The sequence below is a fragment of the Paramormyrops kingsleyae genome, chromosome 3 (genome assembly GCF_048594095.1).
Source record: "Paramormyrops kingsleyae isolate MSU_618 chromosome 3, PKINGS_0.4, whole genome shotgun sequence".
In the NCBI taxonomy this organism is placed as follows: domain Eukaryota; kingdom Metazoa; phylum Chordata; class Actinopteri; order Osteoglossiformes; family Mormyridae; genus Paramormyrops; species Paramormyrops kingsleyae.
Genome location: NC_132799.1, coordinates 35,778,162 through 35,796,524, shown reverse-complemented (window position 1 = coordinate 35,796,524; position 18,363 = coordinate 35,778,162). Strand labels below are relative to the sequence as shown.

At 43.5% G+C, this 18,363-nt stretch overlaps 3 protein-coding genes across 6 annotated transcripts in view; 1 reads left to right on the top strand and 2 right to left on the bottom strand.

Annotated features, from left to right (window-relative positions):
- Positions 1–585: 585 nt before the first annotated feature.
- bhlhe41 (basic helix-loop-helix family, member e41) lies at positions 586–5,104 on the bottom strand. Its single transcript, XM_023815303.2, has 5 exons — positions 4,497–5,104; positions 4,341–4,404; positions 4,075–4,182; positions 3,811–3,922; positions 586–3,633 (listed from the first exon to the last, which is right to left on the bottom strand). Exons 1-5 carry the CDS (start codon positions 4,628–4,630, stop codon positions 2,687–2,689), a joined length of 1,365 nt encoding a protein of 454 aa, XP_023671071.2. The 5' UTR covers positions 4,631–5,104; the 3' UTR covers positions 586–2,686.
- A 3,066-nt stretch (positions 5,105–8,170) lies between these two features.
- Positions 8,171–14,729, top strand: sspn (sarcospan (Kras oncogene-associated gene)). Its single transcript, XM_023815296.2, has 3 exons — positions 8,171–8,571; positions 11,536–11,622; positions 12,237–14,729. Exons 1-3 carry the CDS (start codon positions 8,374–8,376, stop codon positions 12,603–12,605), a joined length of 654 nt encoding a protein of 217 aa, XP_023671064.2. The 5' UTR covers positions 8,171–8,373; the 3' UTR covers positions 12,606–14,729.
- Positions 14,730–16,091: 1,362 nt separating this feature from the next.
- itpr2 (inositol 1,4,5-trisphosphate receptor, type 2) overlaps positions 16,092–18,363 on the bottom strand; it is an 88,596-nt gene continuing 86,324 nt past the window's right edge. For all 4 annotated transcript variants that reach the window (XM_023815257.2, XM_023815259.2, XM_023815258.2 and 1 more), the window contains one exon: positions 16,092–17,734. In XM_023815257.2, coding sequence (XP_023671025.2) covers positions 17,654–17,734 — 81 coding nt within the window. In that variant the 3' untranslated portion in view covers positions 16,092–17,653. The remainder of the gene's footprint in view (positions 17,735–18,363) is intronic.

Sequence of the window (18,363 nt, the reverse complement as noted above, 5' to 3'; positions counted from 1 at the left end):
AAAGTCAATTTGAAGCTTGAAAATTTCAGTAAATTGTGCGGTCAATGTTATTATACCCGTACTTTAAAAATTTCCCTATGAGTATACCAAACAAAACAGACCCCGAAAGAAGAAAGTCATTTTATTTTAATTTAAATAAACACAAATCTACTGAACAAACAATGGCACATTGCCATCCATGTGTTCCGCTTGATGGAAATAAAACACAAGTGATTTCTTTGCAGCATCCTTACGATGCACATCGGGGTGTTTATGTAAATCACTCCTGTGCTGTACCTGCACAGTATGGAGATCGCTTATTAAACTGCATACTCTGAGCACTTGATCATGTTTTCCACATCCTAGGGTAGTCTGTTCAAATCCACAGGCTACAATGGCTTTTATGTAACACGTCTGTGGCTGTGGACTTTGAAATCATACACCTGTATACCTTAGTAATCACTGTAAAACACATCGTACATTTTTTAATCACACCCCACTTTCCTTAGTCGTTTTGCGGGATAGGGTTGTGTCCCTGTTATCTGATGTCTTTCTAATGTGATGAGCTCTGAAAATTAAAATATAGAAAGGCAAAAGGCGTAAGAGTCGGGGTTTTATCATATATTTTCATCAATTAAAGAAAGGTATAATGCCAAACACTGCATACAAGTACAAATATTCACGAGATACAAGAGCAAATAGAGATAAATATATTCCTTTTTCCGTTAATGACTCGTGACATTGTGAGAAAGGAATTATCAAAAGCGTTCACTGCTCTCGACAGCGTGAGAAGCGGTGATTTGTGTTGCAGTGGCAATACAGCGACAGCCTGTAGATGGCGCTGTCGGACGTTTATGGTTCCGTGATTTATGTACCTACAGTTGGTTCATTCGTAAATAAACCAATAAAATAAATGTTAAGTTACTTCTTATAATACTATGTGTATATTATATAAAGATACTACATAGGCTATACGTCAAATTGGTATATACAACACATAGGTATCTTTAACATACAATTTTTACCTTTGTGATTTCTGTTATTGCCGGCGTGTGAAAATTACCTCCCACAATTCAAACTTAATACTGATTTTTAAACATAAATACATACCAAACTGCTAAATAACGAGACTCTTAAACAATGTCCATTTTCAGATTTATTTTATACCACTTGTTAAAATAATTTAGAGCAGCATATATCTACAGCACTGACAAAAAGGTGCACTAATTGATTAGTTAAATCTTTAAAAATCATTAAATTTAATCTACATCAATATTTAACGCATATTTTCATTGCATATTCACAACTATTTACACAAACAAGCCACTGTTTCAAGCAACTGGACAATCAATTGCAGCTTTTTGAGGCAACAGCTAATAGCGGAACTACATATAAAAATAAACAATTATATAATATACTATATGCTATGTTTCATAGATCACCCTTGCCTTAACATCCCGCTAAATTCACTCACAGTGCTATAGCTTGTTAACGACGGCGTTTGTGGAAAAACCTCATTGAAGGGGAAGTGTGCAGACGGCCAAAAAGTCAGTTTATTTCAACCGAAGGGGTAATTAAACTACGAGGAAGGCTGCAATAAGGTAAAGTCCCTCCCGTCATTTATCATGGCATCAGGCGTTTACGCGTGTGTCTGGGTGTGCTGATACTCATGACAGATTTTTAAGGAGAATAAAATGTGTGACTGGGTTAGGTTCTGACTAATGTAAGTGTGAGGACTATAATCTCATCAACTAAATATTTTCTGTATAACCCATATTCAGTTCGGAACAATACTGCGGTCATCAATTTGACAGAACGAGCTACAATGAACACAGAGCAAAACAGGGATGAAGTTGTTAATACTAGATGATCTATTGCGTTTTATGCACAGACAGCTATCGTCTTTCCATACCTCCCCGTTTTGGGTACAGTACCGCTGAGTTCTGCCCCCGACGTATTATAAATCCACAATTTGAGAGACAACCTGGACACCGGATGATTGAGAGCGCGGCTACATTAATGAGGCAATAGTGTTGCGAGTATAACGTCCTTATACATCCACACAGGCACATACATTTGTAATGTCGAGTTAGTTAATCCTAGTTGTATTCATTTGGGGAACAATATATTCAGATTAAAATACAATAACCAACGATACAAAAGGGGGGGTTTCTGTGGTAAACTGGAATGTGTTAACAAGTGCACTTTCTTACAAATAGCTTTTCAAATATATATTTCCATATTCAAAAAAAAAAATAATTACATTCAACATCAGAACTCCTCTAAGGTGCCAGCGTACTTTTTCATGGGTTGTCAGGTTCCGTCCACGTGACGTCATTCATTGTGCAGAGGTGCGAGGCACGTGGGCCAGCGCTCCTTCTTAATTAAAATGAATTATCCCGTAATTGCATTCATTAAAACAAAATCACAGACTACAGGGAACGCTAAGCCTAGCCGATGCAATAGGCGAACTGAAAACTGCCTCTACAAAACATCTGTAATATAAACCTACTGAATTCAGAATGAATTCAAAAATTAAATGCCTTATTACGAAGTAGTTGACCTGAAATTTTAAAAGTAAAAGTTCAAAGGAAAACTCAGCGAAGGCAAACGTCTAAAGGAAAATGCAGCGATGACAAGATATCTTGTAATAACTGCTGCATTTTTTTTTTTTTTTTTTAACATGGAAAATAAAAATCGAAGAAGTTTAAGTTCCGTCATTTTCCGTCCTCAAGGACTCGTCCAGTGATTCATTATCCAAACTTTGTTCGTTTTCTACGGGCGAGGACATCGCTGCTCGCTTTAACGCGTCAACCGCAGATGGGGTCTCGGTGTCCCGGGAGAGTACAGCAGATCTGCAGCTTTTATCCGGCAGCAGAGCAGACGATAAACCGGGGAAAACGCTGGCGGCGGCCGCAGCGTGCGCCGGGAGTCCGGAGTAGAGCAGCGGGAAGGGGTTAGCCATGGCAGCCGCGGCTGGGAAGAAATACTTATCTAAATTAGATTTATCTAAGACTGGCATGTAAGATGCGGCCGCAGATGGGTTAATAAAGTAGAAGGGCATGCAGAAAGGTGCCTGCTGTCCGAACGGTGCGCCGCCAAGTCCCATTAACGAGTTTAAAAGAGCCACGTCTGATCTGTTGGTCGGGTCTGGTTTAGCCATTGCGGTGCCCGTCGGATCCATTTTAATTTTCTTTGCGGGTGGATCGTCCCCAAATTCCTGCTTAATTCTTACTGGTTTCGGTCCCTGCGCCTTTCCAGCAACGCACTCTTGGTCGATTTTGCCGTCGTATTTCTCCACCTCTCCTCCGTATCCGCTGTCTGTGTCCGTGTCGTTTTCGTTTAATTCTCCGTTATGCGCTCGCTGAATGACCGGAACACAGTTCGCCTGGGCCTCCAGCTTTTGACAGCTGTGCTCCCTCGCTATGTCGGCGCCTTTGCTGCCCGCTAGCTGGTGCGATGCGAGCGGAGAGCCGGGCAGAAACTGCGCGGAAACTTTGTGCAAATGGTTGACGAGTTGCGCGCTCCGCTGCTCCCTCGCAGTCCAGCTCTCGACGCGGCTTAGGTACTGCAGGACTTCCCGGGCACACATCTGAAAACCCGAGTGGAAGGCATCGAAATCATTCTGCACGGAGGACTTCATCGATCTGTCTCCTGTGATGGATGCATTAAAACAAAAAACAGCATTACACGGTTCAGTCTTGGACAACCTTCCAGCAACACAATAGACAAATATTTGATCATTCATACAGCCTGTAGCCTAGAAATGTCGATCACATCGTCAGCTGAACTGAAGTCGCTAACTCTAGAAAGTGGTTTTACGCCACTCACCGCTCTGCAATGCAATGATCTTCTGATGCTGCTGCTCAGTGACAGCCGTTAACGCGTTTAAGTGTTTTAAAGTTAACTCCAGAACAACAGCCTTTTCCAAATGCCCAAGAGTCTATAAATGAAAGAGAAAAAAAATCACTAAACAAATACTGAATGTTTCAAATGTCAATACGTTAATTTGCAAAAATGAGGCTGTAACTTATTTACTTTATTACATCGTTTCATAGGGCCGGAATACACGCAACCATAACGAAAGGAACTTGCCGTCAATTTCAAATGTTCCGGCAGCAGATCTTTAAGCTGTCCGATACATTCGTTAATCCTGTCTCGCCGTTTTTTCTCTATCAGCCTGTGTGGCAACTTGTAGGCTTCCTGTGGATACAAAGAAAACGCAAAATAACACCGGCGAGGGGATCTAATACACCGAGCGTTTTCCAGAATCAACCGTAAAAAGAAGCGTGTAAGCACAACCATGACCAATCATTCACAAGTGTGGGGGGCAAAAAAAATTATTTAAAAATGACGCTTGCCTTGTTTTCTTCTCTTTTCATTCCTCTTTTCGACTTGCACATGTAGATGGAGGAGTAATCGACCCTGTTTTTGTTTTGTAGAGAAGTCCACTCGTGAGATCATTGCACGTTTGGAAAAACGACTCGGTGCCGTTAATAAGAAACGATCAGGCTTACCCGAGGAAATCCGCATGCTCCAGCAACTGGCTGTCCTGGAGACGTGCTATTCTCTCATCCATAACTTTCTGCCGGGTACGCCTTAATTCCGAGAGCAGCGACGGATAGAGGGGACCCGAGCAGAAGATGTTCATCGAGCAGTGATGCACTTTCAAATGATAACCAGTTTCCTCTACCTACCACTTTGCAACCAGTTTATGTGTAACCAGAGCGCACGCGCCGACGCCAAAGCGCTGCTCCCAACTCACGTGTAGATTGCACCAACTCGAGAATATGCAATTAGAGACTAATTACATTCACCGGACGCATACATTTTTTTCCAGAATATTCTCCGGCATGTGAGTTTCAGCGTCATCGTAAATTCCCGTTAATTGTCGCTGAAGCGATCGTGAACCTAATTTTAAGAGAAAAAAAGTTTCTGTCGAAATGATACGGCGATCGCACTCATCCCCTGCAATGGCCACATGGACACAAATGTGCTTTTCCCCAGCGCAGGAGGGTCGTTTTTGATATGCGGCTCCTTCTTTCTCCGTCGCGGGGAGAGTAACTCCTCCTTAACCCTTGCCCCGCTGCTCCGCCTGTCCTTGCGGACTGACCGCAACCACAGCGGCAATAAGCGCCTCCAGGGCGGCTGTAATGCTTAAACCTGTGTTTATAAATGCTGGGAGAGTTTCATTTTCCTGTGTCACGCAGGAATTACACTGATAGGTTTTTTTTTTTTTTTTACGATTTTATCATAAAAACAGTATGAAAACGTTAAGGCAGGGGGAAATCAAGTTGGGGAGGAGATTTAAGTGGAATGGCAGCAATCGCTTATGAGAATTTATTTAAATCACTGTCAGATGAGGAAGGGCAAGTGAAGCTGTGTACATTGGTTAATATAACTTGCGCCGGTGGAATGAACTGATATAATCAAAACATCTTCGATGTTGTGGCTCTTTTAGCATCTGAATTATTCTAGCTCAGAGGTATAACATGCTGATTATAATGATAACGCTGAATTTAATGAGTGGCTGTTACAGTGGTCTGTTTATATGGGGCCATCTGATAAGCATTTCGGCCGCTAATAGTTAGCTTTTTGAATTTTTTCTTTGGTAAACAGTAGGTGTGACCGTAACGCCCCGGGAGGGGTTGGCGTGGACTCAAAGTGACCAAATAAAGGGGCAGATTCACATAGCCCCAGACAGGGAGCACCCGCTAATTTGCTTGTACAGTACATTTTACCTGTACTAGTCACTTCTCTGCGGCCTAAAACATGTTGATCCCATGATCAGTACTTTAAGGAAACTCGGACGGAACTTTAAAAAAAAAAAAAAATAACATGCACTTAAACACTTCGTTCAGTGTTGTTTTTTCCCACTCCGACAATCAATTAAAAACCATATTTCATATTCATTGGGGATTAGGCTACATAATGTCAAGTTTTTCAGTGCTCTGCCTATTATAATGATTAGGCTATCTACTGCTTAAAAATGATTGGACATGAAGAAAAAAGTCGAAATGGCGGAAATCTTACCAGATCGCTGGTTGCCCGTACTATGCATTCAGAAACCAGTTATTTATTTAATATGCATACTTTACCGAAACCAAGTAGGGTCCATTCAGAGACATTTTAAAAAGCGCATTCAGACTACTCACTGTGTGAATGGTTTTGTTCATATGTGATTTAACACGTGTCCAGTGCTAGGCTGCTGGTCCTTAACACAATGAAAACTGAATAAAACGATGAAACTTCACACAACTGCATAATGAACCAAGAGATAGTCAAGGTGATTCAAATAAGCTAAATCCAGATGCGACTACGCGCAGCTTTTCCGCATGAACTAATACAGAAAGTCCACCACTCAGTGAGTGATAATCCGCTTTAAAACTGTCATATCCTATGGGCTTCCAATATGATTTGATGTAATTCTTATATCATTGTATACAAATAAAAATATATAATACTACTGCTCTGCAGGGATGCAAATCTGTTGTTTACATGCTCATTAAATTGCAAAAATCCATTAATCCAATCCACAGACATTGTTTTCATGCCATCCCTGGGCTTTAAGGCCAAATCCAATCCTTAAGCATGTTAAGGTCGTTGTTTAAATGAAGCGCCTTTGATCATTTATCACAACGTGAAACAATTAAATTGTATTTAAAGTAGGTTACAGTTCGTTGTATGAGTAACTAAGAGTAGGCCCAGCGTTTGTGTTGCAGCTGTTCTGAGTTTCTGTTTTAAATTTGTAATTGTAGACTGGAGAATAAATTTTTATGTCCATTGCGATGATGCAATTACATACGGTGTAGTATAGCAGTGTTCCTGTATGCAACTCAGCAATATTTTTAGTTTCACTCATTTCTCAGTTTATGGAATGTTTGTTTTATTTCAAACTCCAGCCTGGCTCTTCCCTGCTTCTCATTGATGAAGAGCTTCTTCCTTGCTTAATGGGGTCTTTAAGAGCTTCTAGGAGTCCTAGCAGTCCTAACTGTCTTAGAAGTGCACTTCCCACCACGTAATGTTTCCCGTTCTTTTTGAAGGTCACTTGAGGTCGTCCTCTGATTTATGAGGCACTGCCAGATAAGTTGACAGTCATCTCTGGCATTAGAAAGTCGCTTCAGCCCTCTGCCAGGCTGGTTTTTGGTCATTCCCAGTGTCTCCTGCTTTACCTTTTTCTATACTGCTGTCTTAGGAACTCTGAGCCTGGAAACAGCCTGCCTCGCAGTATAGCCTTCTGCCAGACAAACCAGGATTAAGCCAGGATTTAACAATGGATTTAACAATTGTAAAAAAATATGGAGTGGTCTCTTATTTTTTTCCTAAAGCTGTATTCTAAATTATCTTATGTAATAACAGATAAAAACAGATTTGGTACTTTTTACCAGTGTAGTATTTTTTGTTCTTTAATGATACACTTTCACACTCATGCACTGGCGTAGTTTGACCAAAAGAAATGCATTCAATGGCTTTTAAGTTTAGAAGGTGTTAAATTTTATCTTTGAAGGTTGAATGCTTCTAACGGAGTTTGAGACATTGCGGATGAATCAGATGGGCATCCGTAGTACCGATATGCTATTTCCTAAGTATTTCCTAGTGATAAAGTGAAATGTATTTTTGAATCAGCCCCCCAAAATCTACTGCTGGTAACTGCTCATCAAAATTGATCATTGAATTCCACACAAGACTGTAGAAAGTATGGGGTTATATAAAAATATATAAAACATACATTTTTTTTTAATGTGGATGTGTTTATGTGTCGATTAAATACACAGTCGCACAAATGTTAGTAAAAATGTCTTTCATGGATCATATGTTTAGATAAAGACTCTGTCCTCAATACTTTGCTACCCTGGTGAAGCATTTGTGGTGTATTTATAACCCCAATGATTAGCATTTTAATGCTCACATGACAATGGGTCACATTAATATTTAATTAGAATCATGTGACTTTCTCCGGAGTTAAAACAAGCCTTGTAGTGTGTAGTGACTTTGCAGCCCACAGCTGCTCGCAGGTTTGATTGGCAGCTTGTTGTCCACGTGCCAGTCTCATTCCAGTAGGCTCCCTCCAATAGCCACCACTCTTCTCCCGTATGAGTGCTGGATAACTCCGATTCCTTTGTAGAAACTGCTTCTTATCACACTACGGTTGTGTGTCAGAGTCCCCCTTTGCATCCCCCCACCCCACTCTCCCCTGCCCTCTCTATATGTGGCGCAGAAGCAGCTCAAGGAATCTGCTCCAAATGTTTTCCATATTAGTTCAGACCGTCTGATCCCAAATAGCAGCGGAGTCTGACTCCGGCTGCAGAGATCCTCCGGGGGGGCCGGGCCATCAGGAGGGACAGCGAGAAACGGAGGGAAGCGGGAGCCCGGGGTAGAACGCGCGGAACCAAGATGGGGATGGAGGGGTCTGCCAGCGACGACAGCGACGGCGAGAAGGACGGCCGCACATGCTTGGGCTGTCGTTTCCCCCTGATCATCGCCACACTGCAGCTGGTTTTGAGTGTCACTATTATGACGGTGGCTTTCGTCATGGTGTTCATCAGCCCCTCTCTGATGGCCAGGGAGACGCCCTACTGGGCCGGGATCATCGTAAGCACCCTCCGCCGTCCGTACACCGCTACACACCCACAAGGTCAGATGGACCAGCGCACACAACAAAAAAGACCACATTACATGAGCAAGAATACAGAGCCATATGTAACCGTTAAAGCCAGGGTTATTTTATGCATTGGCAGTATTTATGGGCAGAATTTCCTTGTTGAGTGAAAAGGTTAAGGTTTGGGCGGACTTCACCCGCACCGCATGTCAAATTAAGAGTCCCACCATCAGCCTGTGTGATAAGCAAAATCCAGCATTCGTTTTATGTGCTTCATTGTTAAACATTTATAACTGCTTGTACAGTACAGAAAACTTCAAATACAAAACTAAGAGTGTAAGAGTTAATATACACCTCTATAACTCAGAATACATATCAGCAACTAATGTTTTTTTTTTTTTTAAATGAGTACATCACACTAACTAAGTCAGAGGTTATCAGACTGAGTGCAGCCCATTATGCTTACGGATGTTTCTTAGTCGTAAACCTAGAAGTTGTTGTTGCCTATGAGGCCCCAAAAATAGAGTTCGACGTTTGACTGCGTCGAAACATGCAGATTGTTTGCCCTGAGCCATCGTTTATTTTGGTATCACTACCTTGTGGTGGAGAGAGACATGGTGCAAGTATAAACATTACAAAAGGCTATTAGAAATCCTAAAATGTTAAAATTGGGTGTTTTAAAGCAGTACTATGGAACACCCTAAACTGTATGTGACTGCACCCCCTTCCTGTACTACAAAAATAAACTGTGATAGTATGTTGATTATTGAATTACTACTGGAATGACCACACATGCATAAATAAAATATCATAAGTCACTTAAGTTATCAAATAAGTCACCAGCAGAGAAATCAGATGCAAAAATATGGTGAAAAAGAAAGGTTTTATGTTATTGGTTCCTTTTAATGTCCCAACTCTGTATCCACCAACCCAACAAAAACATACCCTTCTGATAAACTTAGACATTCATCCACTGTTTATCTTGCCCAATCCTAAGTTTACTGTTCAGGTTTATAATGTTTGGGACTAAACATTATAAACGTGTTTGTGTGTTCAGACATGATCTATATGTGGTGGTCAAGGTTTACCTAGTGGATGGCTACCTGTTTAGGATGCTTGTTCTGTTCAAAGTTATGCATGACTGCCTTCTGGAAAATGACCCGCGGCTTTTAGGAAACTTTATCAAGAGAAAAAAAAAACCCCAAACCATTAACACCTATTGTTGCATGCAAACCATGGGCAACAGCCGCAGCCCCGACATTTCGAAAATAGATTGAGGTGTTGCAGGAGAGGCACTGTAGACTGCCAGTCTAGGGGTGGGGGGGGTTATGGGAGCACGGAGGCCTTGCCACCTCAGCCCAGTGAGCCAGCTTAGCCATGTGCACTGGTCTCCCCATCGTGATCTTGGTAGACAAACCACGGCCTAGCAGCTAACGTCCTGATAAACCGGACAAATAAAGGCCCAACGATTAGATCAGCCCCCACTGTCATTTTACAGAGAAAACATTTTTACACTACTGCAGCGACGTGTAAATGGTTCTGCAAGTAGCTTGTTTTAACTGATGCAGGTTGAAAGATAAAGGCAAGCATAATCACTCACAAGATTAAATGAAGTCTTTTAATCCTTAAATAAAGACAAAAAATAAAACAAAGCCAACACCCTCTTTGACATACATGCACGCTTCCATCCATAGCTACTGCGGACCTTGTGGTTTAGTCGTCAGTTTAACAGAGTGAGAAGTGCAACCACGTGAGACATCGGTACCAAGTTTACCCAAGCAACACAACTGCGTGACTAAAACTGCTTCGAGCGTTGCTCTGAGGTCATGTGACGGCTCTGTGGAGGGAAACAGGGGAGGGAGCAGACAGTGTGTAAATACAGGGATACGTCAGAGGAGATGCTGAAAAAACTTCTCTGCTAATCCTCTGATTTGGGGAAGCTGGCTCCGTCTGCGCGGCAGGATCGATCTCCAGCCCGACAAACCGATCACCAGCTGGGAGGATACCAGTCATCCTCCCCATGAGCTGGCAGCCAATTATATATTACGGGGATAAATAGCTCAGGCACATCCCAGCTCCCTGTTTTAGTGATGAGAGATGGGGATTTAAGCCATTCTCAAAGCGTTTCAGTGCTAAGTTAACAGCACAAACCTTCATTGATTATAAAATATCAAATTAACAGCTAATGACCTGCCGCATCTTTGAACAGACCCATCAGATGGGCCTTACAGGCCACCGTTAGTTGTTGCGAGGGGATTCATTATAGGACGGCCCTAAAGAGACCCTCCCATGATCGAAACTGGCACCATGCGGCAAAGGTAGCAGCTGTGTTTCATGGTACCTGTAAGAAAACTATAAAAAATCTTGTCTTGTGAGAGCGTCACACAGTACAAGTTCCAGCGAGGTCACTGGGGCCCATTCATTCGGTAAACAGGCAGAGAAAAACAATCAAATTAGATGCAGCATGTTGGTCACAAGGCTGCCATGCTGAAATTATGCCAGAGGTTTGTTAAGCACCCAAGACCAACAACTATCGGAGGCACATTAACAGGGTCAGAAAGCCCCCTACTATTTTCTACAACGGTGTAAAAGTTATTAAATGGGGGAGGGAAGGTTACCAACAATAATATTTTAAAAAATGTTAGGAGATCGGTTGCACAGTCTAGATTAAATTGTTTGGTTTAGACTTGAAAAATGTGGAGGTTTAAAATGTAAGTAAACAAGGCAGGTTTTTGTCCATTTTTAGCTCCCTTGTTTATTCTATGCAGATCCGCTTCTTAAATAATTACCAGCTAAGGGCAATCATTTCATTTGCACACTTTTTTGTCTTAGAGCTTTTTTTTGGACTCCCTTAAAGGACATATGATTGAAATATCCCTGCTTTTCCCCTCTACAAAGTCTAGGGTTAGAGATGATGCTAGAAAAAGTACTTAATTGAGCCTATTTTTTTTTGGCAGGTCTTCCTGGTGTCCATATTAGGGTTTGTGCTGTGCTGCATCACATACCTGCCGGATGAGAGGACATCCATGCAGTTTATTGTTAAGGTGAGGAGGGAAACATGTATCCGTCATTAAAGCAAAGACCCGTTTATGAGTCACATACCTAAACATGTCTACAGAACCATATTTAGTCATCTGGACTATGTGATACTACCCTGGCGTTAAGACTGAGATGTGTAGAGGCTGTGGATGTGCTGAGGTGTGAGACAGAAGCAGGGACTTCTGGCAGACACTAAAGTGTATGTTTCCATGCATCTGAGGCACGCAAAATGTGAGAAATTTCATAACATGATTAGTTTGCCTTACCTAATTTTTCACATTGGTCTTCAGTTGATGGTGCATTGTGGGATAGCACACAGCATTAACCACCCAAAAGCTAATGCATCCTGTGAAGGTAGGCGTGAGCAACCTGGGGGGGTTGTATAATATTGGCATGTCCAGAGGGGCTGGAAAGTCAGCTGACCTTGGAGCCCCAGAAGTTTCTCTCCTTTATCAAACTATGGAAATTTGTTTCCTCTCCTCCACTGCTTTCTGATTTAAATTCACCATTAATACCTTTACTGACAAAGGTGCTATATAATGAGATTGTTGTGTTGGTCTCTTGATTTGCTTCGTTTTTGATTGTGCCCTGTGACTCCACCCCTCTGACCCCTCCCAAGGTCTCATACTTCCTGCTTTGCACGCTGGGCCTGATTCTCTCCATCCTGGTAATCGCCTTCTCAAGCCATCACTACACCCTGATCAATGGCTTCAGCTGCCAGGAAAAGGGTGAGGACTGCTCCTGCACCCATGACCCTGAGGACCCCATCGCCCGCACCTTCCTGTATGCCAACGTCAGCGACTGTTCCGCCATCACCGGCACCCTCAAGATCTACTTTCTGCTCCAGATCATGCTCAATGTGGCACAGGCTTTGGTGTGTCTGTCGGGGGCCTTAATCATGTGGATGCACAGGTACCAGATGTTCTTCGCGGGCCTGCAGATTGGCTCCCCATCTCCCCGCCAGTGGAAGAAGGTTAACCATCCCTAGTTTCCAAAGGGCGCCCTGCTGTGACACCTTGCATCGTCAGGGTGGGAAACCCCACACGAGCAATTGTAAACCTAAAGTTTTGGTACAAGGGAAGGGATGATTTTCTACATTTTTTACAGCTTTTTATAACATATCGGCTTTCTTTATATAGAGCTTTTGGCCTTAAAAACATTTTCTTTTTTTGTAACAAAGGGAGTGAAAAGGCAAACGTATAAACTTGCAAAACTCTTGTAATTCTCACTTGCATTTCCATGAGACGTGTGGACGCGGTCCTTCATTTTCATCACAGATGATGTATAAGACAAATTGTCAATTTGCATCTGCAGAAATGCTAACCCTTATTGTCCCTGGATTTCTTATTGTAAAACATTTTCTAACGCTAATTCTAAGTATACTACAGAAATATTTTCTCTCTAAGGTAACATGCAACGTGGAGAGTTTGCATGTTCTCCCCATGTCGCAAAGATCTCCTGCTGCAGTTCAAAGACATGCATTTACGCTAAATTGCCCTTAGTGCCTGACATCCAGTACAGGGTGTATCTCCAGCTTGTGCCCTCTGCTGCCTGGAAAAGACCTCAGGCCCTTTACCTTACTAAAGAGATGCAAATAAAAGATGGACGGACATAATTTGCTTTTAATTTACTTTGGTTTGGAAAGAGTCACAACAAAGACTCACAGATTAGCCAAACATGTTTGTCTGAGTCAACAGAGTCTTACTGGAGATAGGAATATAGATTAGATAGTCAAGCGGGTATAATGATTAGTTACGGAAAGTAACTCCAACACATTCCGCAAAGAAATATTTGAACTCCGAAAACCTGAAAAGCTGCCAGTTGTCCCGTGCCGGAAAGTCACAAGCGTAAATTACTGCAGGAATGCGACAAGCTGGCCAAGTAACTGTGAGTGTGCCCCTGCAGCTTCCCATGCCAGGAACTGCATTACTGGGCGAACTGTGAGCTGAATAAATCCGAATGTATTGCAAATCAGTCCAGACAGCTTGGAAGTGAAGGCTGTACATTCTGAGAAAGTAATGCCACCAAATGGAGACGCTCGCGCTTAATTCGTGCCGTTTAATTAAGCTGACGTAATAGCCCAGTCTGGGAACAACATACCTCCATATAGAGCGTAAATGGATCCTACGTTTAATTGCAACTACAGCAGTCAAGTTATAGTGGATGTAATTCTATCCTTTATAAATTTAAAGGGAAATTTGTGCTTCATCGAAATCAAAATGTTTTGATATTTGTTTTTTTTTGTTCTTTTACTTCGTTTGCCATTTCTCTTATTATTTTACTGTTCCTCCCTACTGCCTGGATTCCATCACATCACAGTTCACGGCGCGGATTCCAGTGTGAAAGAAAGGAATTTAAATGCGTGAGGTGAAGGCGCTCCTAATCCATTCCCACCCCCCCGTCATGTGCCTTCCTTTGGCGGAGGGGTGGTTTGGCGGGCAGGGCGCCTGGCATGGGGCCCAGTCGCTCCACACGGCCCACTGGCTACGCCCGGAGCAGTCCCGTGAAATCCATCCCCCAGAGGGGAGGGGAAAAGAAAAAAAAAAAACAGGAAGTGAGCTGCTTCTCCCACATCCAGTAAAACACTCTAGCCACAGAGGGTTTGGATTCTGTGTGAAGGCGTGGGGGGGGGGTGGTACTAGGGGTGCACAGACAAGCAACAAGACTTCCCTTCAGTGTAAGATGACAAAGCACATTTGCCTTACATGCTAGACAGCAGAACATCCCACAAATTCTATTTAAAAATTTGAAATATAAGGTCCGCTACATACATAAGACTGGCTGTGACTATTATATACTCAAAAGCTACTGTAATAGCAGCAGGAGACATTTAGTATGCCGTAATAAATCCTAACAGAGCAAAGTGGTTACAATGGTGTAAATGCTCGATTCTATCAACCGCTGAAACAGTGGGTAATAAAATGATTCAAAGTCTTGAGTATGCTAATACTGTGTCCCTTTCACATTCACCTTATATGCCTTATAACTGCTACTCAGATGGAGAGCTCTTTTAAAGCTAATATCTTTGCTTATTAATATGTGTATTTTTTGTTTACTCAGTGATCTGAGATGTTTCATGTAATTTTAATAAAATATTTTTCTTGCCAATTTTCCCAATTCTTTCTTAGTCCCTTATTTAATAATATGCTTATAAAATAATTAACTATTTACATATGCAGAAATATATTTGGACACTGCATTTGTCCCCGCGACCCAGAACAAGATAAGGGATTAGGGCAGAAGTTCCAGGCTATCCCCCCCAGGGCCAAATTCCACCTGCAACCTGAGGGGAGGGGGGGGGGGGGGTCCCCAAAGGTAATATTTGCCGGGCTGTGAGGGAAAATCGTCCGAGGCTCAGATTCAATAATATGTAACTGGCTTCTGCCACTTGGTAACCACTAGGTTAGATTTGATTGATTGATTGATGGCTTTGTTTTTGTGAAGAATGTTAGGAGGAAACATATAAACAACCACTAAATGGACTAATTTTGCAGACATGCAGCCTGCCAGGCACTGGGTATCACCCCCACCCCGATTAGGAGACATAAGAGCCCAAGGCAAGGCACCTCCTACTAACACGGGGTAGGAACCGGAGAGCGCACGGAAAACACACTGTCACACGGACTCCGGCTCGTGGGCCCCACCATTCATCACGTGAGGAGCGTGACCGACAATACATCTGCCCACCGGAACGTTTGGCGTGACCGAATGAGTCATGTGACTCATCACGAGGTCGGGCGGGGGTAGGATATATTAGGATTGGTCTGTTTACGCCGCCGACATCTGCCACGCGCAGTAGGGAGTGTTTACAAAACGCACGGTCACGCGGGCGCTCGCGCGCTCTATGCTGACGTAACTGCCGCCGCCCTTAAACGCTTTAACAGCTGTCATTACGGATTTCCCCAACGCGCCCATTTATTTCTGTAAAAATAGGGTATTACGTCTCCGGATACGAACACGGACCGCGGCATACTTAAAAAAAAAAAAGTCGGAAAATTGAGCTCGGTTAAATAAAAACGGTCCACTTTATGTACGTCTACAGTACATTAATCACATCACACATGCCGGCATTAGGATATACTCCGATCCTAAATTCTTCTATCCAGTCATTACCACCTTTGAATTTTGGTGAGCTGAGGACTTTCACGGCACTGATGGAGGTCTTTCCCAGGGAGACGTGGTGCAGCCCTGGGAGGGTCCGGTCCTTCTGCCCCGTTTAACATGCAGGATTTCCTGACTTAAGGTTGGCGGTGATACAAAATCATTTTACACTAGCGTTGTACGGAAGCGCGCGCACACAGAGATAAAGTGAAAAGTCCTACACGCACTAAGCGTTTCTGCCCATTCAGCCACACACTCAAATCAAATTAATGGCTTTTACTGATCGAACTTTATAGTTAACAGTCCACTTACAATTTGTAAAAAATGCAGGAATATCTCACACTCTAGACTCAAAAAACGTATTCAATACATATACAATTGTTATCAGAACACTTTATTTTTAAAAATATTAATCTGACAGCACAGAAAAAGTTTAGATTGTTTTATGAGTTTTGGATGCCGGAGGTGACTATATGTTCTCACTATGCTGCTGTGGTTCGTGTGACAGTGACCAGCTTCAGTTTCTTTACTGGAACAACGTGTCTGTGCGTGTCGGGTGGGGTGGGGGGGGGGGGGGGGGGGGGGCGCATTCATTAGGCGAGTGACGGCTGAAAGAGTCATATTTTAGAATGAGATGTGGGGGTGATAGGTTAGGTGGTGGTGGTGGTGGGGGGGTCCCTCTTAAGGTACATTCCACGTCACACTTGAGTAAACCTGCCTTGCGTCCCCGCGACCGTATGTAAGCCGTAGAGGGCAATGTGAGTGGTAGCGTGCGAAGACTACAGTGAGAACACAGGCACTACCAACGCCTCCCCCACCCCCCCAGGTGCCCACAGCCGCGATTCAGTGAGCCCTCACAGGACAGTCTGTTCCGATCGTCCGTCGACCAAAATATCTCCAGAGAAATTCTTTGCTGCCACCACGGTTTTTTCTGTAATACACAGTCTTCCGTAATTCAAGTAAATTCCATTAAATATACATCTCAGTCTAAATATACATATTAATGTTATTTTATGAACAATGTACAGCTCATTTTAGAGAGAAGGCACATTACACAAAATTGAGAATACCAAGGGGGCAAAATCTGTCATGGTGCACGACTCAACCGTGTACTGAAGATGGGACCGGAGAACGTGTGACTGGCATTCTGGTGGATTTCTCGAACTTCCAAATTCATCCAGGAGAAAGAAGTACTTGGCCAAAGGCAAAAGGAGTGTCTGACAGGCTTGGTGGTGTTGTCCTGCTTGATGGACGCGCTGTCTGAAACAACTCCATGTCGCTGGGTCGTGATGACACCCATCCACCAGTCATCCCAGTCCTCCCAGCTTGCCTGACACCATCTCCGAGCGGCGTAGCAGGCAGCCGGCTTCTTCATGCTGTGGCTGGTGTGTTAGACCATGTTGCCCATTCGTTCAAATGCAAACATGCAGATCATACCCAAAAGTACACGGCTAAGCAACGTTTCAGCCATAAAAGAAAGAATGTTAAGAATGTTATTCTTTTAAAAACCCAGAAAATTTCCAGTCAAGAGGATAAAATGATTCCCCTGTAGGTCAGAATCGCCTGGAGTCCAGCCCTTAACCAATTTTGGACCCAATAATTCAACACTGCTGTAAAACAAAGACACATACAATACAAGAAATGGTAGGAAAGATGGGCAATGCTGAAGAGAAGAGCCAGGATTCCTTGAGACACCAAGACACCTTTTCTTCTTTGCCTTTCATCCAGACATGTCCTAATATGACTGCCATTCCATGGTAGGTGTGTCTGTGTGAGTGTGTGTGTGTGTTACAGGAGGTCAGTAATACATGTAAAGAGAGTGTATCCAATAGGACTGTCCGCCACTACGTGCCAGGTCACCTGCTCTCAGTGTGCCCTGGGCCTTGGCAGCCATGTCAGGGGAGTCCCTCCTTGAAGGAGAGGGGGGATAGTTCTTCAGTGGGCCGAGACCTGGTGGTTGGCCACTGGAGGCCCCAGGAAACCCATCCTCTGCTTGTTCTTCCGCTGCTCTGTCATCTGTGGGTGGGGTTGGGTTGGGGGGGAGGGAGAGTCTGCCTTCAGAAACTCGGCCACAGAGGTTAAGGCCCACAGGCACAGGATGTTCGGGCTACATAAGTAACTATCTATATGTCCAGAAATGCTTTGTGACCATATTTGACCAGGAATCCGCAGCCTAAACCCCTCCCTTGCTCTCTCTCACAGGCTTATGGTGTTTTTCCACTGTCACCAAGAACTGCGCTGTACCACAAACTGATGGCGTCCCTTGGGTTTTACGTCACTGTCGCTTTCCAAACCCTGCATCGCCTTTACCGAGCCAACCCTCCTGCAGTGGAAAACCGAAGCGAGCTGGAACCGTGCTGTAACTAGTCTCTCTTCACTTGGGTAGGGCTTGGTTCCTGTATGTCAGTGGAAAAGCACCATTAGATAGGCCCCTCGAGCTTGCATACGCACCATGAGCACCAGAGACCCAGGTCAGGTGGAGTGCGGGTCGGGGGGGGGGGGCTTGTAATTAATCAGGCCAATAGTAACTTAACATTGGCAAAGTAAGAGACGGCAGACTGTGCTGGTGCTTAATAGATGGAGAGGGACAGCGGTGATGTGTACAGGCTGGGGGAGAGACAAGGACCCCCTACCCGAAAAAGTTC

Excerpts from the sequence above, each read along its gene's own strand:
- sspn (XM_023815296.2), top strand. The coding sequence starts at position 8,374 with ATGGGGATGGAGGGGTCTGCCAGCGACGACAGCGACGGCGAGAAGGAC. Across the intron at positions 8,572-11,535 it reads CCTACTGGGCCGGGATCATC|GTCTTCCTGGTGTCCATATT; the intron begins GTAAGCACCCTC and ends TTTTTTTGGCAG. Across the intron at positions 11,623-12,236 it reads CCATGCAGTTTATTGTTAAG|GTCTCATACTTCCTGCTTTG; the intron begins GTGAGGAGGGAA and ends ACCCCTCCCAAG.
- bhlhe41 (XM_023815303.2), bottom strand. The coding sequence starts at position 4,630 with ATGAACATCTTCTGCTCGGGTCCCCTCTATCCGTCGCTGCTCTCGGAA. Across the intron at positions 4,405-4,496 it reads GAGCATGCGGATTTCCTCGG|GGTCGATTACTCCTCCATCT; the intron begins GTAAGCCTGATC and ends AAACAAAAACAG. Across the intron at positions 3,634-3,810 it reads GATCATTGCATTGCAGAGCG|GAGACAGATCGATGAAGTCC; the intron begins GTGAGTGGCGTA and ends CATCCATCACAG.